The 26777-nt window shown below is 36.8% G+C and overlaps 1 protein-coding gene across 1 annotated transcript in view; it reads right to left on the bottom strand.

Moving 5' to 3' along the window:
- Window positions 1–26777, bottom strand: part of pcdh15a (protocadherin-related 15a) — a gene marked incomplete at both ends in the record, with an annotated part of 306543 nt that overhangs the window by 185702 nt on the left and 94064 nt on the right. The window contains 5 exons of the mRNA XM_079842239.1: window positions 3684–3854; window positions 7521–7631; window positions 7794–7913; window positions 11352–11507; window positions 14288–14448. Of these exons, the coding sequence (XP_079698365.1) occupies window positions 3684–3854; window positions 7521–7631; window positions 7794–7913; window positions 11352–11507; window positions 14288–14448 (719 nt within the window). The remainder of the gene's footprint in view (window positions 1–3683; window positions 3855–7520; window positions 7632–7793; window positions 7914–11351; window positions 11508–14287; window positions 14449–26777) is intronic.

Genomic DNA, 26777 nt, shown 5'->3' with positions numbered 1-26777 from the left:
TACTGTGTGTAGCATGTTCATTTTCAGTATGTATGAGAACATAATTGGAAGCCAGCTTATGTGACTAAAATGTAGCATATAACTTTAAAATCATTGCACAATGCAAAACAGTCATTTCTTTTTTTATTCAGCAAAAATACCTTAAATTTATCAAAAGTAATTTTGTAACATTTATAATTATGCACAGTATTTCCATTTCAAATAAATGCTGTTCTTTTGAAATTCTATTCATCAAAAACTCTTGAAAAAAATTAAGCTGCAGAACTGTTTTCAACATCGCCAATACAAATAAATAGAATGATTTCTGAAGGATCATGTGACACTGAAGACTGGAGTAATGATGCTGAAAATTCACAGGAATAACATTACATTTTAAAATATATTCAAATAGAAAACAGTTATTTTAAACCGTAATAATATTTAATAATAATGTTTTTACTGTATAGTTTTATCAAATGAATGCAATTCTTGCTGACCCCAAACTTTTAAACAGTAGTTTGCATTTTAAATTGTGATTTAACTTAATTTACATTCACTTAACTTTTGACAGATTAAATAAAGACTTATTTCAGAAAATGTGCATATTCGGTATACTGCAGAAATGCTATTCCAAACACACAGTAACGGCAGACCAACAAAATGAATGGGGGATGTATTAAAATCCAACAAAAAAATTGTCTAAACAAATTTTCTGAAATGGATTCCCTCACACACTAATCCTTCATAATGTCTGAGATAATCAGGGAACAGCAGGAAGAGCGAAGAACAAAAGAGATTGTCTCTGTAAAAATGCAAGTACTGCAGTTCGCAAAATGCAAAAAGAGAAAGTTAAACTGCCCGAAATGAAGCAAATCTGCAGCACATTTATTCAGTGCAGAAATTGTCAGCCGTTGGGAATGCAGCTTCTGCAGTGGAAAACATTTTTAGCATAAATTACGAAAGTCCCCCCTTAGCAAAGATCAGCTGTGGCTGTATGTGCTGGACTCTCTTTTCTTCTCCATGTGGTTTGGTTCCAGAACAACCCATCTCCTCAGAGGTCTGCCCACCCCACCCCATCTCACCTCAACTCAGCTCTGATTTCATCAAACCTCCACATCTTGGCTTTGATGGGTGATGAACCCTGTGGTTTTACTGAGGGTCTCATCCTGCTTTGTCTCTACTCCCTGTCCCTGATCTCATTCAATCTGTACCAGCTAACTTTCATCATCCACCTCTTATCTCATCTAAATCCCTCGTTTCTCACCTTCCCTGTCCCTGCTGTATGAGTCTCATCTTTAGCCAAGCACAGGTCAGTAGAGCAACGTATGTGATGGGAAATATGAAAGGACTGACATTTAACTGGCAAAGGGTCAAGAAAACACCAACAACACTATGACACAAATACTGAGCAGGTCCATACAATGTCCAGTGAAGACATCAAAATGTCCTGCAAGTGTCCATGAACAAGACGTGATTATTATAAGAAGATAGATGTTCATGATTCCTCAAAATACAAGACCTTACATAATGAATGTTATGTTTTTATTGCCTTAGAATGAGCCATTTCTATCTACATACTCCACAGGTTCCTTTACAGTGAAATCCCCATTTTGCACTGCCAATTTTCTACACTGCCCTACAAAGGCAAAAGGCAGTAACTTCATTTTTGGTCGAAAATGAGTTATTGATATTTTTGGGACATTCAAGACCTCATTTATCATGTGGATAAGTATCTGGAGTCAATTCCGTTGTTTTATCGAGAAAATAATGGGTTGTCTTAACAGTAACTTTCAAAAGCCCAGGAGAAACCAAGGCAGAACACCGTAACACCAGTTACTGTTCTTTGCCTTTGTTTAAGAACGCTCAAATTGAGTTAGGATACTCTGCTATTGTTTAGCTGTCTTTTAGAAGTTACTGTATTCTGCCTTTGTTTTACTGTCCATTAAGTTTGCTGCGTTTAAATTACAGTGCAGCCTGTGTCATATATCTGTCACGGAAGCACTTCTGACACACACAATGACAATACCTGAATTAAAGTGTAGGTAAAACAAATAGTTGAGTGGTTGTTTTTACTAATAGTGTTTAAGGATGGTTGAGATGGCTTTGAAACGCAGACATCAAGGCAACTGTAAATCATCCAAGACATGATCACTAGATTTTATACAGGTGTTACTATAATGATTTTGTAAATGGTGATCAGCAACCAAATTTGAAAATGTGTACATTTCTGCCTTGGTGTGACTTCTCACTTTTTGCAGACAATACAAAGGCAGAGTACAGTCACTTCAAAATAGGGGTCAAAAGTCAACTTGTGTTCTACCTATAATTAATTTGGCTGGAAAACTAAAACCCTTTAAAGTCATTTTTCTCAATTCCACACTCTAGCGAGTTAAGGTCTTTTGCCTTTGTAGGGTAGTGCAGTAGCTCTAAATGGACAAACTGCTCTAAAGAGCGCTAGCTACTCCTTGCTGTCTCAGACGTCAACATGTGTCGGCCACCGTAGCTTCTCCACATGCTTCGAAAGGGAGGGGTGAGCTGTGGGCGGTTGCAAATCACAACCTCACCACTAGATGCCACTAAAATTTACACAGTGCACCTTTAACACATTTAAAGTGACATTAATAATATTACAAAAGATGTCTATTTCAAATTAAAGCTGTTCTTTTGAACTTTCTTTTTATTCAAGTAAAAAATGTATCAAGGTTTCCACAAACATATTAGATATAATATCATGTGACACTGAAGACTGTCAGTAATTCAATGATGTACTAAAAATGGAATTTGTTTCCTTTGCTTTTTTCACCTATAGATGACAACTTCTTTAAAACGATCCCCGTTCACACTGATCTGCAAAAACAATTAAAATGCAGTATTATACTGCCAGGCCAGTAGTTGGCGATATCACTTTGTAAAGATACACAACGCGGCTAAAGGCTGAACATGTAATACACATGTGCATGATGATAAAAGTAGCGTTTTCAAAAACTTGCACTTTGAAACCTGTTTTCAAACTTTGCGCTTTTAGGCCCCCAAAACACTGTTGTTGTGTAAATGAACGGCCAAGACACATACTTGTTTTCCCCGTTTTTAGTTAAACACCCTTTAAGTTGTAATTTAAATGTTTATAAGAGAAATCTTTCAAAAACATTTTAAAAAATCGTACTGACTCCTAACTTTTGAATGGTGGTGTATACCAGACAGTGAGTGATCGAAGAGAGCATAGAATCAATCCAGGGCTGCCCAAAATATAGCCTCAGGTCACCCTGTCCTGCTCAATGGGTCAAAGATGAAGTGCTTCAGTCAAGTTAAGACATCTTCCTATCTAGTAATGCCAGTTGTTGCATACAGCATCATAGTAGTAGCCCGTGACTGAAAGCAGGATATGACAACATCCTTGCTGGAAAATCCTTAAATCTTAAATTGGTAGCTTATTTTACATTGCTTCTAAAATAACCAACTGGGACCAGTTAGAAACCATGGTCATTAGATGGCACAGGATGGCCTAGATCAAGTAGACCATCTTGGTCAAGTTTGTAAGGTCCGGTAGATCATCTCAGACTCAATCAGACTAGATCAACCTATAGACCATCTTGGTAAGGTCTGGCAGATCATCTCAGACCTGTTTTTTTTTTCCCATAAGGGGATGGGGGATGGAGGGAATATTCAACATTTGAAGACCTCTGAAGTTTTATGCAAGTTCTTACCGGGTCAGTGAGCTCAGAAATAGCCACACGGTATGTGATAGGGTTACAGTTCTGTGTGTTGTTGACCAGAATACACGGGAGGAACACGGGACCTAGATCATCTCCATCCGAAACATCCAGAGTTAGAGTAGTGGTTGCTGTGCGACGACTTCCTGGAAACGGAGCTCGGTCCTAGAAAGAAAAAAGCTGGCATGTTACATAGATACAGACCTTCAGATACAACTTTCACAAATTTGCATACAGAGAGATAGCAACAAGGATATTGAGAACATAAGAATGAGGTGAAAGAACAATATTTTTTTTCAAATAAATATTCCTAACAAAGCAAAAGGTGTTATTTTTTGTTTGTTTGTTTGTACTTTGAACGTCCAGCCTTTTATAAACTTTTTTTTTTCTTTTTCCCTCACAGTAAAAGCACTGAATCCAGACAAACAGGTAAAGGAATCCAAAACATAAATGTAATAAATGTAATTCACCAAGCTGCACCTATTGACTGAATTACAATAATTATGGTGTAAATAAAAATTATTTTGAATTCTGTTGTTCTGTATCTTTCTTCCAATAATATTTCAGAGAGAGAGAGAGAGAGAGAGAGAGAAAGAGAGAAATAACTTGGTAACAAACTCCTCCCCTCATTTTCCACATCCTGAAATGATTCCATTTTCTTCAAGGAGAGCCGTTGCGGCCCTGATGTAAGGCATTTATTTGAGCCATTTGGCTCAATATGAAAACATGCTCACGGCCTCTGGGGTCTGGACACCTCACAGGGATGCTGTTCTAGACGGGTTTGGAGCTAGTTGTGTATGCAGCTCATGTGACGGTGAAGGGATGCATTTGGAAGTGAATCAGGATGTCGGTTATTCAGTGACAGATATAGGAGGTGCCTGGAATTTTAAAAAGTGCATTGTGCAAACTGGCAACCTAACAGGCCCAACACCGCTTGACCAAAAAGTCAAGGTTATTTTTTTATCTACAGGAAAGATTACAGAGTAAGAACTCATTTAGCAGAAATCTTTAACCAAAGTGACTTACAGCTCTTGGCTCACTCCTTATTGGAATCGAATCAGTAACCTTTCGATTACTAGCATTTGTTCATGACCATTTTTAGGGTTGGTAAAATTTTCAAGCAATATTGTGAGTTACAACAAATTGAGCTATATGAACATGTGAACAACATTAAAAACCGTGTTTATAGTAACACAGTGGAAGTCTATTGGTCAAGGTATTGGTTAAAAGCTGAAATGTTAAACTCGTATTTTTATTAAAGCACTTATATATTACTTGAAATATAAGTGGGGAAATGTGTGTTATTGAGCTTTAAGTTGTACTTTTAACAGTGATTCTAGGTGTAGTTCTAGGCAGGTGAACGTATGCCTTTGCACAATACTCACAAACACAAATTCAAACTCATAAACCCTCAAATTCAAACTCAAAAACGTTCAAATGCAAACTCATAAACGCAACAACTAGAAAGGGCAATTTACTCTCAACTCTCAAACATAAACTTGAAAGTACAAATTCAAACTCACAAAGGCAAACTCAAATGTAAACTTACAAGTACAAATTCAAAAGTATAACCTCACCAACACAAACGTAAAAACTCTCAAATGCAAGCTCAAACACTCTCAAACGCAAAAGCACACTCACAAATGCAATATAACTACACACAAGTCACCAGTGTTCTTAAACACAAACTCAAACAACTACTCTAAAACTAAAGTAAGCAATAAATAATTAAATAAATAAAAAAGTATATATATATATATATATATATATATATATATATATATATATATATATATATATATATATATATATATATATATATATATATATATATATATATATATATATATATATATATATATATATATATATATATATATATATATATATATATATATATATATATATATATTCATGCAGATTTTTCTAACAGCTTTCACCAGTAGACCTTAAGTAACATTTACATATTGTCACTGTCGGGTGGAAATCTTTTCTTTTCTTTTTTTCCCACTATAAATCATTACTATTGGTCTCTCTTTACGTATGTCTGTGGGTTTTGTAAATGTTTAAACAATGAAAAGTATTAAAAAGAGCATGTGACTAAACCTCGTAACTCCATTGGCTCCTCAAACTGTCAGTAAAACATCATAACTCCACCCCTACTCTATTATGAATGAAGTGTTTGAATAAGTGCAGCATTTTTTTTTATTTAAGAAACGCTATATATATATATATATATATATATATATATATATATATATATATATATATATATATATATATATATATATATATATATATATATATAATAAGCCAATACTGTCTTAAATAGCCTGTGCATAGCACCTAAGGATGTAATTCTAAAAATCATTCTCAATGTTAAAGAATAGCAAAGTTCACACCACAGCTATAGTGGTGGCCAAAATGATTAGAACATTTGGCATCTGGGAGTCGTCTTATTGGGCCTGTATTTATTTTCCAAGAGGACAATGACCCGAAACATTCTTCTAACTATTGCTGTAACTACCTGCAATGGAAGGAATCTGCTGGAACATTGAAAATGATGGACTGGCCCCCTCAAAGTCCAGACCTTAACTCCATCAAGCACATTTGGGGCGAGTTGGAAAATAAACTGGATAGATCTGTTGTACATTCAAAGGAAAGCCTTTGGCTTCAGTTGCAGAAGGCATAGGATAACATGATTGTTGATGTTCTCAGAGAAAATACATTGACACTATGTCAGAGAGATGTGCTGCTGTAATTGCTGCAAAAGGTGGACAAGGTTAAAAGTGGATAAAAACAGTACTCACTTCATCTGATATTTGATGGTGAGAGCAACCATCTACATGTTTCATGAACATTATGAAATGAAATCATGTTTTGGAGGCAAAAAAAAAGGTCAATTTTTTCAGATCTGTCAGGTGTTCTAATAATGTTGGCCACCACATTATACTGATAACGGCACAGAAACGATATCACTGGACTCACTTTCAGAGCGATTTTATGCAGCTAAAAACAGCCAATCAGAATCCATCCTGCTATAACAAGCTCAGGCATTTAAAGCGGCAGACAAGCACACGCTTAGAATAAACAGAACGATGTAGCCCACTGATGTGGACACTAATATATTAAACGTTCTTGGTGTCAATGGGCATTTAGTCTTTAATAACATGAGATTTCAGTCAAATTACAGAAGAAAAAAAAACGAAGCGCCAACATAGCTACAGTAAAATGTGTAACTTGTAAGTTGATGAAAATGTAATGTCATGCTCTTACTGTCTTAGATGCGACTGTTCTAATGAAGAACAAAACACCTATGTCGGAAATTCTCTGGTCAAACTCCATTGAGCTTAATTTTGATCAAATGTTAATAATATAATGACAAGTATGATTGTCTGACCATATATAAAATCACAGTATTAACTTTGACAACGCAATGTTTAATTTTTTGAAAAAAAAAAAAATCAATTTCCTGAAAAGTAGCATTTTTGGAGAAATGAGGTTTCCATCCAACACAGACCAGTTGCTACATATACAGTTATCAAGGGATTTTAGCTCACTAGTCTCATGATAACATGTCAAATGTTTTAAGCTTTGTTTTAAAGCCTTTAATTGTCTTTTGTAAGTGCGTTATTGTAAACACAATTTTAAAAGTTATTATCTCTGGTAATGTATTGACATTACCAGAGATAATAACTTTTAAAATTGTGTTTACAATAACTTAAGTTGTATTTACCCTGATTTACAATCCTCTTAAATGCATAAAGAGTACACGAACACTGTAAAACACTGTGTGACAGTGAAGGATATTTTATGTGTTAATAAACTTACATTGGCCTGGACTATAATTAGATAGCGAGTTCTCTCCTCATAGTTCAGCCGCTCTGCCAAAACAATGCTACCAGACAGAGTCCCAGCAACCCGCACGGTCCTGTTTGACATCTGAAATGGAGAAAGAAAAAGAGAGATTGCAGTATTTTAAATAAAACATTACAGTTTGAAAGTTAAATATCCATGCATAAAGTCACTGCTTTAAATTAATCATTAATTACAATGAAGAACTTGAGTTTAACTGCAGAAGGTCTGTTTGATCTGATGAAGTACCGGGTCATTTGGGTTGTACTGAATGGCGTATTCAATCTGTCCGTTTGGTCCGTCATCGATATCCGTGGCTCCATTGTTTCCTGAGAAGCCGGTGAAGATGGTGGTACCGATAGGAGTGAGCTGGAGAGATATCATTAAATAAAACACATAAAACAAACATCAGACACTGGCTATATGCTTGTGTAACAACACAGCAACTCTGACAGGCCTCAGATGTGACCCATGTGACCCAGATAGTGAGTGTGTGTATGTGAGTGGGTGTGTTCCTTTTGGATCCCCTTAGAAGACAGACTAGACGGGGGACAGAAGAGGAAGAACAAAAAAAATACAAAGAAAAAGACACTGAGAAGAAGAAAAAAAACAAGGAGAAAACAACAGAAAGCGAAAGTCAAAACGGAAAGAGAGAGAGCACAACCTGCACATATGCCTGCACACAAATACACACACTACTGATGTTAAAATAACAGGTTAGGGTCATTCTACAACTGCGGTAGCATTTCCATCTGGCATTTTTCCTGAGTTAACTCATCAATGATACATTAAACCTACTGTGCTATATTAAATAATTTCCCTTCTTTCTTATTTCATAGAGGGTATTGTAGATTTTATAAAATATATTCATGATTTACCCATGGGTGGCACGCTCATCTGTCAGTGGTATTAAACATAATTTAAAGAAATAAGAACAAATAACAGCAGTGACAGTAAATTGATAAACAAATTGATTGTCAATATGGTGGAAGATATTACAGAGAGAAAAATGGTAGCATTAAAATTCATATCACTTATGATGTTTTCAAATCATTTCTAAAACCTTTTACTGCTCTATTTTTGGATAAAAAAATGCTAGATTAATCACTTATGTTTGTATTATTCCTATTTGCAATTTGCTTTGGATAAGAATTTCTGCCAAACAAATAGATGAAAATGACATAACAGCTTTTATTGGCTCCTAGAGACTTTTAAAATTATAACAAAAAATAATAAGATATCGTATTATAAAACCGTATTCAGCCATTTGAATGTCTTTTCTGCTGTGACCACAATGTGCAATGTCCCTTGTAATGTGTCATGTGCTAGAGAACCCCATAAACACACCAGCCCGAACTAATTGCATGTTACATTGAATAATTGAAGAGATGGAAGGAATGAAGCCAAACCAATTTTTGGAAAACAACCTGACGATCTGGAGCTAATCTCATTTTACTTGGAATTCAGAGGTGGATGTCAGCATCTGAAATTCACACGTGGAACCTCCCCTCCCACACATACAGTATCAGTCTACAGTACACTGCCTCTGGGGCACCAAATCACCCAGGAAACCCATGAACCAAGTCACGGCTCTTGTGGATCAAAAGCAACTCACATGATGACATCTGCACCCAAATGCAGACACTATCTGATACTTTCCCCTTCCCACCCCGCACCCCCCTGACTTCATCACTTCACTGTATTTATCTTCCCTCGTTTTTTTTTTCTTCCATTTTTGCATGTGGGAGGGAGGCAGAAAGAAAAGAATGACAGCATATTTGACTTCAAGGAGAGGAGAAAGATTGACAAGCATAAAGAAGCCAAGCTTTTACACACTCCCAACACGTACACGCTCATGGAAGTTATTCAAACGTATTCCAAATAAATGAAAGGCATTACATTTAAAAATAGTCCTCATATCTGTACTTGTAGAGAGGAGGGTCAAGCGTGTGTGTGCACGCGCATAATTTTAAGTTTAATTTTGAGCCAATGCCAAAAGGGGATGGTTTTAGATCTGAATAACTGATGGAGTATGCCAACAGACTACACAATGACTTTATATCTTTATATGTGTCAACTTGACTCTCTATTCATTCATCAGTGCAGTTTTCTTGCCTGACTTTATATATTTCTTGGTGCTATATGTTTTATGAAATAAATGCAGCTTTGGTGAGAAAATATCTATATATATATATATATACACATACAGTCAAACCAAAAATTATTCAGACACCAGATACATATATTTTACTAGTGGGTGCAGGACACTATGGTTCATGTATGTAAGTGAGGATAGCTAAATAAAGTAAACTGTGACAAAAATTCTTCATACAGTGGGATACCAGTAAAATTGATAAAAATTTGGGACCCTTTGACCTGACCATATTTTCCTTAAGTGTTTTTTCTTTAATTGCTAATGCGACCTTTTACACCACAAACTGAACAAAATTAAGCATTGCTTGGTTGACCTAAATTGGTATTATCTAATTGTTTTCTTAAATTTAACAGCTGACAGCTGATTGGTTGATTGTTATCAATTACATACCTTTCTATCAACGTTATCTGACATTATCAAGATGAATTTGTTCTGACACAGTTTGAGTTCTTGTCATATTTTATTACCATTTTTGAAACTATAGCGAATAAACTGTGATAATATGAGAAAATGTTGAAGGTGTCTGAATACATTTTGGTTTGACTGTATGTCTGTGTGTGTCAGAATCTGCAAAGTGGTAATTAAATGTAACACATTTTCTGTAGCATGTAGTTCGAAGTATTTCACTTAGTTCCTTAACCATTCCGATTCAATTTCAGCGAGTGGAGAACAAATTTATACTCTACATTATGTATTATGCACATTATCGTCTCTGACAGACCGCTCAGGCCGACATTTTCTCCCTCTTCTCTGAAAGCGATGACGCATTCAAAACATCCACTAGTGTAGGTTTTCCAGAAAATGTGTTTACTCTCTGGACCTCTGCTTTGTGTATTGTGCACGTTATTTTTTTCCACAGACATCGATGTTGTGATTTTCAAATGATAAGGATTTAAAAACAGATGGATCATAAGTTAATAGTAGTATTCAGTTTATGTATTCAGTGAAGTGATTGATGGTGTGTATGTCCGAAGTTTTTGACGGACGTGATAACGTGCATACGGGGTGAACTATGTTTGATTTTTGGGTAATTATAAAACGTGCTGGAGACATTCCAAATGCTTTTTGCTTTATTTATTATCACATTAAATCATGTTACTCAAATGTTTGGCTTGTCAAAAATGTTACATTCAGCTGTCACAAATTCGTTGACTTTTGAAAATCAAGTTTATTTTTTTTACCAGGGAATGGATTTGTTCTCTTATGATAGAAATCTTTTATTTAAACCCATGGAAATGCAGATTCTGCTGTAGATAATAGTGGAAAATCCCTTTTTAGAACTGTTGTTCAATCATTACCCCATTAGCAGATTTTGACACCTATATACACATTTGATTGAGTTAATGCATCCTTGCTGAATAAAAGTAAAGATTTTTTCAAAAGAAAACTAAATCTTACTGACCCCAAACTTTTGAATGATAGGACATAAATTCCCAGCTGCATTTCTGGTTCATTTATCACATGGCATTGTCATATATACAGTACCCACCATAATAATGCTCTGTTGTATACTGCACATTTTGTCAAATGAGGCATGTTGTCCAGGTATCACATGAATATAGATCATTTGCATACTTTGCACACTAAATAGAAACTGAATTGACACAGAGACAGAGAGGGAATGAGGCAGTGCACAAGTTATCAGTCCTCACCTCATTAACTGATACATAGTAACGTGGCTGCTGGAAATGAGGCGTGTTGTCATTTCTGTCCCTCACCACTATCCGTACTTCATGCAGAATAACCGTTCCCACCAGCTCGTTGGTGCACTGAATCTGAACCACGATGGTGGTGATGTAACTGGGCGGCTGGAAGAAAGAACATAAATGGGGTTTATAGACAACTATTGTAATTGGATGCATTAGCAAACCATGAAACAAGGCCCCCCTTAGATTTGAGAGCTGAAAACATACATACACATATGGTAATAAATGGTAACACTGCCCAATTGTGATATTTTCAAAAGCCAGTCATCAATAACATTAGGGTACCTGGCATTAGTAAAGAACCTTAACAATACAGCCAATCAGCAATCCCCAGCAATAAGATGCCGGTATGTGTAAATTCACAAGATTACATAACTGAATGCAACAATGCAAACAGGATTAATGTCAAGTCTTCTCATTCTCTTTTGGATAAATAAGGTGTTTTGGCTGCAAGTACTCAGAATAAAACAAACAGCGGAGCTGTTGAGTGAAGTGGCTGAATCCCACAAAGCCTCCTGAAGAGGACATGGAGGCGGAAGAGGAGGCAATGTCCTGTAATCATCCTCCAATAGAGGCATTAGAGGCCTGTCACTACCACAATGCTTTTCAGACAAGCACACAGACACATATGTGGTGCTTTACAGAAGATTGTTGTGATGTATAAGAGAAAACAGTATAAGAGGGAGGAGATGAAGCACTTGTAGAAAAAGGAATGGGAGAAAGTGCAATGATCATATGGTGGCTGGAGGAGGAAAATATTCTGCCTTTTTCAGCTTTTTGATGGAAGCCTTGGCTGTTCTTGTACTCTAGAACAGTACATTATACTCTGAGAGCCCAGTCGAATAAAGCAAAAAAAAATAAAAAATGAATACAAATGTAAAGTTATATCTTAATAAAGATAAAGCCACATATAGTCCTATTTACTGAAGTTCTATGAATCTGCAAAATCTTTATATAACAATAACCTAAATAATCACCATCATCATCATCCAAAAGATATTTAATAACTAAAATATATATATATATTTTTTTAACTTTACTTTAGAAGCACACTTGCAAAAGATTTTGGTAAATAATGATACATTATTCTTACTATGGTAAATTATTTTTAAGCATAAACCTCACAAAATGTTGTTATACTTATACTTGAAAAGAAAATAATAATAATAATAATCTAATCTAAAAGATACATACTATCGTTTTTCGAATATTCCCTTTCATGCAGTGTGTAATGTAGCTGTTTGTGAATGTAAAGGTTCTGCAAGGTTGTAAAGTTGAAAGTGCATGATAAATAAAGTTATTGTCTCCCAAAGTAAAGAATCGACTCTGAACCGTCTTAACGAGTTGTTTGTAATTCGTTCTACAGTTCTAATGCCTGCCTATGTTGTACAGTGTCTGCCCGCGAACAACTTAACCAGCCCTCAAACTGACGACTGCTTCTCAAATCTCAGTGTTCAACGCAGCATTCGCAAAACGCTTGCTCTTTAAAGATGGGTCAGTACCCTGTTTATTTGGACCAGCTTGCTCCTCAGTATCACAACCTGTAATAATTAATAATTATTGATGTATATATTTTCTACCAGGTGTACTGTCTTACTGAAATACTTCTGCTAAGCAGCTCGCCCACTATTGCCTAAAACGGTGTCTATTAATGCAGATTGTATGTCGTTCTTACCACTTTGAGTAAAGATAAAGGATGAAGCAAGATTTGTTTTGCAAACTTTAATGTTACATCAGCCATTCACGTTAGTGCTGGGCTATCATATGCACTGTTATTGATACAGTTCCCACATGTGAACCTCAATAAATTAGAAATATACACATCGGTTTGTTGATGTACATACACTTGTTAATGCTGATGGTGAGGAATTACAGTTGAAACATCTCATAATGTACCTCAAACTGAGTAGCGTATCACTGAGAAACATCCTGCTCAAGACGTCCTTGCGATGGAGGTTCGGGTTGAATAACTAGTTCTTCCAATGTTTTATCACCAGACTTGCGCTCGGCAAAAATCAACGGCATTGTTACACTCTTTACAGTGTGTACAATCGCTGAGCTTTTTGTTTCCGGCGTGCGCTGTAACGGCGGTTTCACAGTGCAGAATCTGTGCGTATGGAGAGCGGGAATGTTTTTTTTTGTTGTTTTTTTTTTAAAGCAAAAGCCTCACAAAATGTTGTTATATTTATAATAAACAAAAAAAAAAAAATAACAATACTATCAATCTATTACAATTTCAGTTTCAGCCATCTCTTGCCATACAGGAGAGATGGTCAATTAATTTTCTTTGCAATGCTTTTTCTTTTTTTCTTTCGGGGTAGGTTTCAAGGTCTTTTCCCAATCCTCCCCATTACATGGCTTGGAACTCACACACACACACATTCACACCTACAGACAATATAGCGTCTGTGCACCGGAGCACCCGAAGGAAATCCACGCAGACACAAGGAGAACATGCAAACTCCACACAAAAGGAAACCTGCTGTTTGGTGACAGTGCTTGCAACTGATCCACGGAGTCACAGCACTGCCAAATACTACTACTACTAATTATCTATATTTAGGATATAATCTCTGAAAATTCTTAATATATCATGCTATTTTGTATAAGTAAATTTATCTTAATTTAAGGATGTTCAAATTTTTACTAGAAAGACTAAAATACAGAGTAAGAAAATGTTGCAGTGCTGTGTGGCTGTCATGATCTTATTACCGTGACGTGTTGGTGTGCTGCAAATCAGGACAGAATTTATTGTAGCGCTCGTTTGTCTTAGATGCTTCAGGCAGACTTTCATTTGATATATGTGTGTGTGTTTGTGTCAGCCAAAGTACAACAGTAGCAATATGTTATTCTTGACAGAATGTGCGTGTTTGTTTACTCACGTCTCGGTCCAGCACTCGTCCGGTGCTGTTGAGAAACAGTCTCTGCAGTGTGGGGTCAAGGATAACCCAGTAATCATAGTTGTCCAGTAGTGTCAAGGAGATGGTTCTATCTGGATCCTGAGCACGGCCGTTGATCTGCATGTTTTCCACTAAAACGGTACCTGACAGAAAGAGATTAGCAGGAAATGGTTTGGTTTCCAGGTATATTGGGATATTGACCTCCTCAAGTAATATGCTAATAATAATAATAATAATAATGATTTCCTCATGAATATATAAAAGTTGTAAATCCTTATTCTGTAAAGATTCATTAGTGTCCTATTTTACCTCATAAATATCTGTGTATGAGAGGCTGATTATGTAAGAATGTGAAGGTCATAATTTCAGCATGTGTTAATGTATGGTTGGCTGAGTTTTCGCCTCTCCTCCAAGATAATTACACTTCATTTTATGCTTCAATGTGTTACAAATTATTTAAACTCCTTTTGAATCCCTGCAAAAAACACAAAATAATCAGTCCTCACAGAGCATAAACCATTAACCGGCGCTATTCAATTAAAGCTCCAAGAGGTCCAGGCTCTGCTATTCCTTCCCAACAAAGGTCCGGACAATCAATCATAACAACTATATTTGTAAATTAAATGAATACCCCTGAAATATGCATTTGCACTGGAATGGATAACATTATCTGAGAACCAATATTTGAGATAACATTTACCTGAGAGCCAGCTTAATCTAAGGGTGCTTTCGGAACCTGGTGTGTTTTCTCCCTTGGTTCGGTTCATTTAGGCATATGTCGTGCCAAAACAATTGCTCCAAGGCCGCCTGAACAAGGTGGTCTCGGGCCGATTGCAAACAAACTCAGGGACGGTTCGCTTGAGGAGTGAAAGCAATTCGACCCAACGGACCAACTGGTATTATAATTCATAACAGGAAATGTGCTATATAAATAGCAGTCATGTCTAATTATGTTAGTGAGCACATTAGTTATCACAGTTGAAAACCAAAAGAGCACCTCTTCATATTAAAATGTTGTCCCGATGAAGCCTTGATTCCTGCTCTAGCTGCATTAGCACATTCGTATAGTGTTTGTATGCATCTTATGTTACAAATAAAAGTGTTACAAATAAAGCCGCAATAAGCTCATGAAGCAAACTTGTCAATCATCTTGCTGGATGACGCAGAGAAAACTCTGAGCAATAAGAGGATAGTTGTACTCACATGTTACACATTTTGGTACGCTTTGAAAGGTTGCCTTGTGAAAGCAAACCATAACCAAGAAGAAAATGCAACATTGTAACAAATTAAGTCCCTATTTCAGAATTTCAGAAAACGCCCTAAGATTTTGAAGGGGACTTGCCTATTAAGTTGGCAGCCACAAAACTTTGCAAAAAGAAGGTAAAAAGAAATCTTGAAAGTCAAACTAGTCTTTCAAAGCATATAATCTGTTCAGCATACAAATACTAAACTGATTTCTTTTGTAAAACTAATTTGGCATTACATTTGATGGGCGAAAAAGATATTTGAAAATAAAATGTTGCATTATCCTTTAACCTTGTAATGCCTTTACACAACATTAAAACATCAATGTAAATGCACTTTAAATGTAAAAACACACCTGTTTTCATACTCTCGAATCACAAGACATAGAAAAACCGTTGTAATACATCAGAAATATTCCATAAACTTCCCAGTACTACTATCTTCTCAAATCACAGAATAAACTGCAACCAAAAAGACCATTATATTGCAATTTTTATTGGTTTATAAAAACAATTTGTAGTCAAACGAAATTTGACCTTTCGTCCTGAAAAAACTATTCCTCAGAGCCAAAAATCTCACATTCAGTCCCATTAAAGGGTTAGTTCACCCAAACATGAAAATGATGTCATTAATTACTCACCCTCATGTCGTTCCAAACCTGTAAGACCTTCGTTCATCTTCGGAACACAAATTAAGATATTTTTGATGACATACGAGAGGTTTCTGAACCATCCATAGGCAGCAACGTCATTGCAACTTTCAAGTCACAGAAAAGTAGTAAAGACATCGATAAAATAGTCCATGTGACTACAGTAGTTCAACCTTAATGTTATGAAGGGATGAAAATACATTATGTGCGCAAAAAAAATGCTATCTTACGCTATTCACATAGTTAACACAGTGCAACGCTTCTGGGTTCTATGTCAGAACACCAGCTCACCATTGGCCGATGCTGTTCACATGAGCAGCACGACCCATGCGTGTGATGCTGACGCAGGAGCTGGACAATTATGAGCCGGCGTTCTGACGTAGGACCCGGAAGCACAGCGTAAGAGTCTTCTCGTCAAGTATTCTCGTCACTTCATAACATTAAGTTTGAACCACTTGCACTGTTTTAACTATGTAACGATGAGTAATTAATGACAGAATTTTCATTTTTGGGTTAACTAACCCTTTAAGACTGAAATCCATGAACCGCCCCTAGCGTAAACAATAGTATTCAACCAGAACATCTGCATTTGTTCTTTCCGGTGACATAAAATTAAACAGAAAGAAAGAATATTACAAAGATTTAATGTGCTTTTTGAATTGAAAGTATGACAGTAGGCGTTTCTCAATGTCAAGGAAGGATCCTCGGAAGCCAGAATTCCGATGTGCTACGTCATCGACAGCCGTCGAAGGACTGTTCCAATGTCGAGGATCCTCGGAATTTCAACCAAGGTCTGAGTCCTTCGTTCGAAAAATATGCCATATACAGGAAAGGATGCATACGAGTAGACTTCGCGCTCTCAAATCACCCACAATCCTATGCGCGCAGCTTTGCTATCTTGTTCCAAAAATACAAAATATTGGACGTTGGCGGAGTTGGAGCGTTAACAGGGAAATATGCTTTCAAGTGTAAGTATTTACGTTACCAAACATTTGTTATAACTGTAGTAAATATAAGTAAAGTTTAACGTTTAAATGCCAGTACAAATGACTACCGTATTGATATTATACAAATTACGTTACTGATGGCTAACGGACCTTTTCACTGTTGTAATGACGCAATGACGTGCACTTGCTAGCCTGTTCCATTTACATGTTCTCCAAATGCTAAAGAGGAGCCTCGCCTAGCCTCTGAAGGAAGTGACTTGGAAGGACCAGTCCTGCAGAGGAAGTATCCTTGACATTGAGAAACACCTAGTGTCTTTGTTTTATTATTCAGTAACAAAATGTATTCATTTACATGACTCAAACTGTCACTATTCAGCAGAAGAGTTTCCTAGAACAGTCACAAGAACGTAATTTCAATAGTCAATCCCAATACCAGTGAACTTTCACTTTGGAAAACAATCTTTCTTTTTGCTAGTGGAGCAGAAACTTTAACTCAATACATCCCAGATCCTTGAGAAACCCCGCCATTACAGACATCCGACGCTATCGGACATAGACAGACTCTGAAGCCCTGATGTTTACTTCCAATATTGCCTGAAAGGAAATCCATGACCTGAGCGAAACCACCCGTTAGCATGTGAGCCGAGCAAAAACACACCAGCCGCGAGTGAGGGCAGATGCGAGAATCTCTGGGTAAACAGCATCTCAGTACCTAAAGTGAGGGGTCACAACACACCTGCTGTCTGTCAAAGTCACTTAAATCCCATCCCGCATCAGCTAATAACCAGCTATTAGAGGGGTTAGGAATATAGAACGGCGTTAATATATGGCTCCTGTTGGATTATTTTTTAACTCTGTTGGATTTGTCAGGGACAAGAGCACATGGATGAAACTGTACGGAAATTGTGAGGAAAATGGCTCTTTGGAATCACATCTGCACACTGGAGAAATCAAATGCTATTAAGAGGGATCTCACACCAGGCATGGCGGAGACTCAAGGGACCGGCGTACACGCAAACATACACCGCACACACCAAATCCAAGGCAGCTTCTCAGAAACCTTTTCACACCCATAACCAGGTGAGAGCTTGTGCTCCGTCGCACACGTGCAGATTTTCCGCATCTATTCCTGAACAACCTGGCGAACAACATCATTAGTGGTGTTTGCTAAGGCAAAATTATTCAAACTTTAGCAGGTAACGATTTATGCTATAGACATGAATGATGCCTCAAATCCTGTGGGCTGCTGAGGAGAGGTGTGCTATTTCTTGTTTAAGTGATTGGATTTGCAATTTTGCCTGGTGAATGATAAAACTGGTGAAAAAAAAACAAAAAACAAATCTATACACTTATATTGTATATTAAAAGAGAGACTCAAGCCATATTTAAAGATGAGAACATCATAGAGATTTAGAAGTGGGCTCTTAAAACCTGATTTGCTCCTCTTAATTGGTTTGATATGGACATCTTAGCTTGGTCAAGCTGGTGCTGAGATGGTTGGCCACCTGGTCTTCCAGTCTAACTAGTTGTCCCAATTGCCCCATACCCCTATACTGTGTGAACAAATGGCAGATGCGCGGTTTCATTTACCACACACACACACACACACTGAAGCATGCATGAGGTGTTTTCAGCATCAGCTGCCTCACTATAGGAGTCACTTCATGAGCAGTTTACCGTTTCATTTAAGAAAAAAAAAACATCATATCATAAACACACAAAAACTTAAAGGTCTGCACGGCAACTCGTCAAAAGAAAAGTTTGATTTTACTTGAATAAAATTTGACAGAAATATATTACTGTTGTACAGTAGAATTTAGCTACGTCTCAATGTAATAATACATAATAATGCTTAATACACATTGAGAAAATCCTATATTTGTCATATTAAATGAGTGTTAATTAGTGCTGCTTGTGTGGAGTTAAGGGTAGGCATAATATAAGCTTTAGCTTCAGCCTACACCTTTGGTCAATAAGAATGTAAACATTATTATTTTGTTTATTTTTATTTAATTTTATTTTTTTAATTTTATGGGTGCTTGTATATACATAATTGTATGTATGCAACTGTATGTCTCATGTTTTCCTGTGTAAAATGATTGCAAATGGAATTTTGCTTGTTGACCAATAAATAAATAAATAAATATTGAATAATAATATTAACAGTAACACTAATAATAATAATAATAATACATTATTATTAAAACCTTTTTTTTTTAGGAATAATAAAAAATGTTCTTCCATGTTTTAATTTTGTTGTGCAGCACTTTATTTGACAAAAAGTGTTTAATTGTATATGATTAAAAGATAAATTAAATTAATATTTAATGCCTTCAACTGATTGCCAGAAAAAATAAAATGCAAAATTACAAAAGAAAAATAAACAAAAATGTCATAGAAATAATTTTTTTATTAATAAATTGTTGCGTTTATTAATTCGATTAATTAGACAAAAAAAATCCGAAATCCAATTTTAAATACATTTTAAAAATAATAATAATACGGATTTCATAGGGCCCTACATTCCTAAATGTACATTATAAGAGACCCACATTTTTAGCAGATGCAGAAATGACTTAGTGTGCTTTTACTGTGAAGCAAGCTACTTCCCACATTGAAGGGGATGTTCTCATGACCTTGCACAACGTTCCCTAAAGGTTCTCTAAAGGTGACGAAAATCCTGAAACTTTATAGAACATTAGGGACGTTACTAAAACGTCCTCTTTTGGTTATGAAAGTGCAGCAGTTTAAGGTTCCTGATATGACTTTAGGGGGACGTTCCATTTTGGTTATTTTATGGTTAAACAGAAACGTTAAAAAGAGGACATTTGGGACATTAACAGAACGTTCCCATATAGTCCTCTGTTGGTCATATAATAACAATCCCTATATGACTTTAGGTGAATGTCCTATATTGGATATTCTATGGTCACCAGGCATCATTACAAAGAGGACATTTGGGACATTAACAGAACGTTCGCATATAGTCCTCTGTTGGTCATATAATAACGTTCCCTATATGACTTTAGGTGGATATCCCATATTGGTTATTCTATGTGGTCACATGGCAACGTTACAAAGAGGACATTTGGAACTTTAACAGAACCTTTCCACATGGTCCTCTGTTGGTCATATTATAATGTTCCTGGTATGACTTTAGGGGGACCTTCCATTTTGGTTATTCTATGGTCACATAGCAGTTCCCTGCTAGTCAGATTGGAATGTTTACACTACATTCCAATAACGTTTGTAGGACCTTTAGGGGACATGGATGGGTGGGCATGGATGGATGGGCAAGGATGGGTGGGCACATGTCCTGGCAGTACTGATTTAGTTCGGTTGTGTCTGAGATTTGTACGTTATAGTCCTCACCAAACAGGACTGCGATCGCAGACGCAGACAGTGAATCACTTCGGGGCTTTTTGGCCAACGGTTGTGTTTCATCGGATTCTGCTAGGCCTATCTCTTCCTCGCTCTCTGAGCTGTTCGAGATGAGATCACACACCTCGTCTGCACAGCGTGCTTAACTTCCGCAGTTGCGAACCTCAGGTGTTTGTGTTTAGGATCCAGGAAGGATGCGATGGATGCAACCTTGCAAGCACTGCTGACATCTGCAGGTGCAAGTCGCCGCTCCAGTGATGTAGACACTCTCCTGGGATTTCTTTGAGGTGTTTTGACGAGTTGAAGAGTTGCTGTCACTGGGTAAACCATGGAGATGGATACTCCGGATTCTCCACACAAGGCAGTGGTGGCACATTTAAGTGAGTGAAGCACTGGTAAGAGTTCCTCCATAACTCCCCAGCTATCATCAATCAGTTCGAGGGTTCATGCTTCTGATAGTTTAGTGAAAGCTCTGACTGATAAAACAGTAGATATTGCCCATCTTTGCTCTAGTAAGCGCTCGAACATGTCATGAATAGAATTCCACCTAGTTCGGCAGTACTGCACTAATTTGTGCTCAGGCAAGTTCTGCAGTCGCTGCATTTGTTTCTGCGCTTGTGGCGCAGTTGTGCTGTGATGGAAATGAGAAACAAGACGACTGGCAGATGCAACTACATGGTTTATGTGCTGAAGCTTGAAATCTTCATTTGTAGAGAATTGGAGTATGTGTGCAAAACAAGGCTGAGAGTCCCATTCCAACCATGCAGTGTTCGCAAGCACCATGTTACTCGCATTGTCATGCACGCATGCTGTTATTTTGCAGCTTAGTCCCCAGTGGTCCATAGCAGTGGAAAGAGTATTTGCCAGATTTTCAGCAGTATGGCGCTCTGGCATGGCTTTGGTCTGCAGAACAGCACTGTGAATTTCCCAATCAAGTATATAATGACAAGTGACCGTGATGTACGATTCGGTTGTAAGTAGGGATGGGCAACAGTGGTCCAGTAATCGAGTACTGGAACGTGACAGCGATCATCGATCATGAGAATGACGATCGCCCTGAAAAAAAAAAAAATTGTCTCTTTTTTATTGGTTATAGCGTCGTTTTGCGCGGTACCGGAGGTCTGATTTGTAAGCGTTATACAGTACGCCTCCAGACCACGGCGAAATAAAGTAACTGAGGCGTGCACTGCAGTGATGTCTGGAATCACAGTGATCATTGAATGGTTAGTGCAAGATGTGCAGCGCCAATCATAGCATTATAATGGAACACGATGGAAATAGAATGCTGCAAATGATCTGTGCTTAGTTCCCCGTGTATCAGCTGATCCACAGAAAAACTAGCGAGAACACTCAGACTAGCGCGTGAAGTTCATGTGCGCATTCGCGTCCTTTTCTGCGGATGCACGTTGTAAGATTACTTTTATGTTGTCTATATCTGATTAATCTAATATAAAACGTGTTTGGTTGAGCTTAATAAGCTAGCAAAGCGCTGTCGTTATACCGGCTGTTGTTCATTCTCTTCAGTTTCAGCTCAAACGCATATTTACTGCTCGACATGATGGTTAAGAGACAGTCATATTCTTTTTAGATAGGCTATTTCTTTCTCAGAATTATTTAATGCAGCAGTGCTATACTGTTCTTGTCTTTTTTAACAGTAGACCTAGTTTAAAGTTGTTTTTCGTTATGAGTTCGAAAACGCGCAGTGATGTCTGTAAACACTTCGATCATGAATAATAAAATTAAGTGCATGATGTGCAGAGAGTCAATCTGTCAAAGCATTATAATGAGTACACGATTTTAATAAAATGTTGTTTCTGTGTGCTTTCGTTGTCCGTGTATCAGCGTTGTTAAGGGAAGCGCGCATTTAAAATGTTCCGTTTCAAACCATAGCCTGTAAAATCTAGCACGCTGAAGTTCACGTGCGCATTCACGTCCTTTTGTGATTTATGTCGTAATAGGTTCATTATAATCTTCATATTAATATTGATATAGGGTGCGTTTGGTTGAGTTTATTAAACAGCTAGCAAGCTCTGCAGGCTCTGCAGGGTTATTTCACAGTTTCAGCTCAAAGGCAATGCTCGATATTACTGACTTGGTTATTTGAGACGGTCCTTTTCTAAAGATGTTTCTTTTTCAAAGACATTTATGAATCATAATCTAGCAGTTATTTTTTGTTTTATATGTTCATGTTTTCATATACCTGTTATCATGTCACGTTTGTATTTGTCAACAACCATTTTCATAACAGTTTTCATTATCTCAATGACGGACATGCCCCGCCCCCTGCACATGCCCGCCCCCGAGTACTCGAGTACTCGTTTTTGAGACCTATCGATGATCGAAATGAGAAATTGACAAAAATGCCCATCCCTAGTTGTAAGTGCTGTTCATGAATCTGTCGTCAGTGCCATTTTTTTCAACACTCGCTAACTGACTGCGCAGCTCCCTTACGTTGTCATCAAAAAGTTTCTCCAGTCTGGCAGTGATCGTTTTTTTTGAGACGGGACAGTAAACTCAGGGTCTACAAACTCCATAAGCCTTCTAAAACCCTCTCCTTCTACAAAGCTGATCGGAAGCATATCTTTAGCGATCATCTTAGTGATGAGGGCCGTTGTTTTGCTCTACCCGTCTAGCATCCAACTTGGTTGATCGGATCATGAAACTAGCCACTGATTGCTGCTGACCTGTGGATGGACCTGCTGGGTGCTTCGCTCTCAGATGACTGTGCATTGTAGCGGTTGACCTATGATAAGCAAGCTTCGCATGGCAGAGTTTGCACTGCACTTCTTTTAATTGTAATTCATTTTATTATAAGAACTCCACACAGAACTCTTATTCGACATTGTTACCGTACGTAGTGCATGTGGGACAGTGCGTGCGTGTGAGACAATGTGTTCTTCTTCTGTTGTCTGAGAGTTGATTGACAGCTTTTACGTGCGTTATTGGCAGCATGCACCACCCGCTGGTTACATGAACATGTCAACACCGCATCAGCGCCGAAAACGTGGATTTTATTTAGACGACAATCGCACACCCTATTCGATATTCTATAATTAAATTAACTAATCGAATATATTCGAAAATCGTGACTCATCCCTACTGTAAATGTGATGGAAGGACCTAAAAAGGACCAAAAAATAACATTCTAGGTTGGTAACCTAAAGGTCCCGCAAACGTTATGGGAATGTAATGTAGAGGGAACGTCCTATAGTAATGGTCCCCTAAACATTCTGAGAACGTCCTGAATGTTCCATGAAGGTCCTTCAAATAACGTCCCCAAACCCTTTAAAGAACTCTAAATCATGACCATCTCTGAATATTCTAGGAATGTTACCAGGCGATGTCCTTGACACCAGCAGGGACATTCTGAGAATGTTCTGTGAACATCAAATTTCCAAATAAAACATGATCCCCAAATGTTCCGAGAACATCCTGAATGTTCCATGAAGGTCCGCCAAATAATATCCAAATAATGTCCTTCATGACCGCCTCGGATCGTGAGAACGTTCTGGGAACATGACATTTCTATCGTGAGCTGCTCGTGCGGAAAAGAACATAGTGCCTCACTTCACTCTGAAACAGGCAGCGCATATTTATTTAATTAAATCACAGTCTTTGCGATTTGATAATCTCACTAAACCATATTGTGATTTTGGTTTTATTTCGATTAATTGTGCAGTTCCAATTTGCTAAGACCAAAAAAACAACATAGGCTGACTCCAGTAATCCTAGTAACTGCATAGCAATACACTAAAACTAATCAGAACACCTTACCAACCACATAGCAATGACCTGGAAACCCCCCTTCTATCATTGCGGCGAGTTTCACAGGGGCAAGCACCGCTCGCACTTTCTTTAGAAATTATTATTCTCTGCCAACTCATTTGATGTGCCTTCTGCCAGCCAAATAAGTTTGTGCCAATCAGTTTCCTTCTAAAAAATAAAAAAATATCTGAGACGGGATACATTTGTTGACAGGGAAAGCAGGTCCAATTTAAACTGATAGAAGTGGATGCTTATTTGAATGCAGAAATTAGCTGTCATCCTCCTGTGTGTGTGTGTGTGTGTGTGTGTGTGTGTGTGTGATTGTATTGTGTTCAGATGCCTCATGAGGCCTAGCTCTATTAAAGGAGGCCTGAAGCTTGTGTGTGTGAACTGCAGAAAGGATATGAAATCCACCAGAATCGATTAGGGGAGGAATCGAATTTGATGTGAAAATCCTAGAACATCACGATACCCTATTGATAAAAATCTTTGTTCGTCATCTGCCTCTGCAGAAGAGTCCTACTGTCACAAAATCATTACAGCATGAGGTTGTGTAACTGGCTTTAGCATTCAATCATTCAGGACAACTGCAAGCAATCAGATACCTCCATCATAGAGCACAAAAATTGTATTATATTAAAATTACTCTACAAGACTCCCCAAAGAAAAGAAAATGATCAAATGGGTTATCTTGTTGTTTCTCTAGACAGCAGTGAGATTAAATGGCGACCTCATAGAAACATTTCCTTAATCCTCATCATCATATAGTCACCCTATTGTGTCGTTCTAAAATTTAAAACAATTTATTTTGTGAAACACAAAAATGACAATGTTAGACGCAATATGTTAAAAGAATTTAAGCAGCCATTTATACTGTTAAGATCCAAAAAGGCAAACAAGTATCATAAAAGTTAATAAACTCAGCTCATTTTTGCCAAACTACTGAAGTCCGTACACAGAAATATTTCTATTTGAAACTTCAATAAAACATAAATGAGAGACTTATTAAAACTCCTAAACTATGCAAAGAGCTACCCCTGAGTACTAAAAGTAGTCATAAAAGTGGTCATGTGACTGTATTTATAGCAATTATGTAAAACAAAAAACTATATTTAAATAAGTTTATAAAATTATACAATTATTTTGACTTTAAATTAATATCAATCATGTATTGTTTTAAATGTATTATATATATATATATATATATATATATATATATATATATATATATATATATATATATATATATATATATATATATATATATATATATATATAATATTTCATTATGAACTTTAATAATTAGCATACAATTATTCAAAAAAGAATGATCTGAGCTATGCTATTCACATTAAATTGTATAGCTGTATACTTTTCATGTAAACATCTGAGACAATACAGCATAACTGTGAACATTACTGATATTTTTTTCTTCAAAATACTTTCTGAATTTTTTCATTGCCAAAAAATGTCCCCACTAGGATAAACGATTTCAGATATTGCTATCTTTGTTATTATAAAATAACATAACGTGAGGTTTACCTGAAGCATACACACAGTCTGTGGCAGGCATTCTAACCCCTAACCCTTAAATTCAGCATTCCATAAGACCTCTGAATTCTTCTGCAAGTTGTTATATGGCTGCAGACTTTGGGTTTTAAGACTGTTCCTTCTTTCTCTTACACACACAATGATGTGTGACTTCCTCCGTAAAGTCACAGAGTTAAATACATCAGGAGAGGGTAATCTTATTTTGAAGTGTAAAGATCCTTTGGGAGTTGTATGGTGCTATCTCCTTAGACCCCTAGAGGACCTGGAGCTCATTTAAGAGTGACGGTCCCTTACTGCCTGTGTGCAGGAGACTGCATGGGGAAAGTGTAAAATCATTACTGAAGTTCTGTACCACAGATTTAACATTTCTGCCAATAAATATACGCAAAGACGCAAAAGGAAATCAGCACCCACATTACTACATTAGGCTGCATTTATTTGATCTAATATATATATATATATATATATATATATATATATATATATACAGTATATAAATATATATATATATATATATATATATATATATATATATATATATATATATATATATATATATATATATATATATATATATATATATATATATATATATATATATATATATATATATATATATATTCAGTGAGATTTTTGTATGCACAAGAAGTCTGACAAACAGCCAGTATGCTCCACACGGAGATCTGATCTCACCTTCATCGAGTCTTTCCGTGATTACATGAAGAAACAGGAAAAACTGAGACATCCGGAAGAACTGCAGCACTTGAAGAACACACACACGCTTGAAGAAGACACATGTACCCCCCCCACACACAATCACACACACACACACACACACACACACACACACACACACACGTTTGTTTTTGTGAAATGTGAGGAAATTCCATAGGCGTAATGGTTTTTATACAGTACAAACCATATTTTCTATCCC

This window comes from Gobio gobio (assembly GCF_949357685.1).
Source record: "Gobio gobio genome assembly, chromosome: 18".
Classification (NCBI taxonomy): domain Eukaryota; kingdom Metazoa; phylum Chordata; class Actinopteri; order Cypriniformes; family Gobionidae; genus Gobio; species Gobio gobio.
This window is presented reverse-complemented; position numbering and strand designations above follow the sequence as displayed.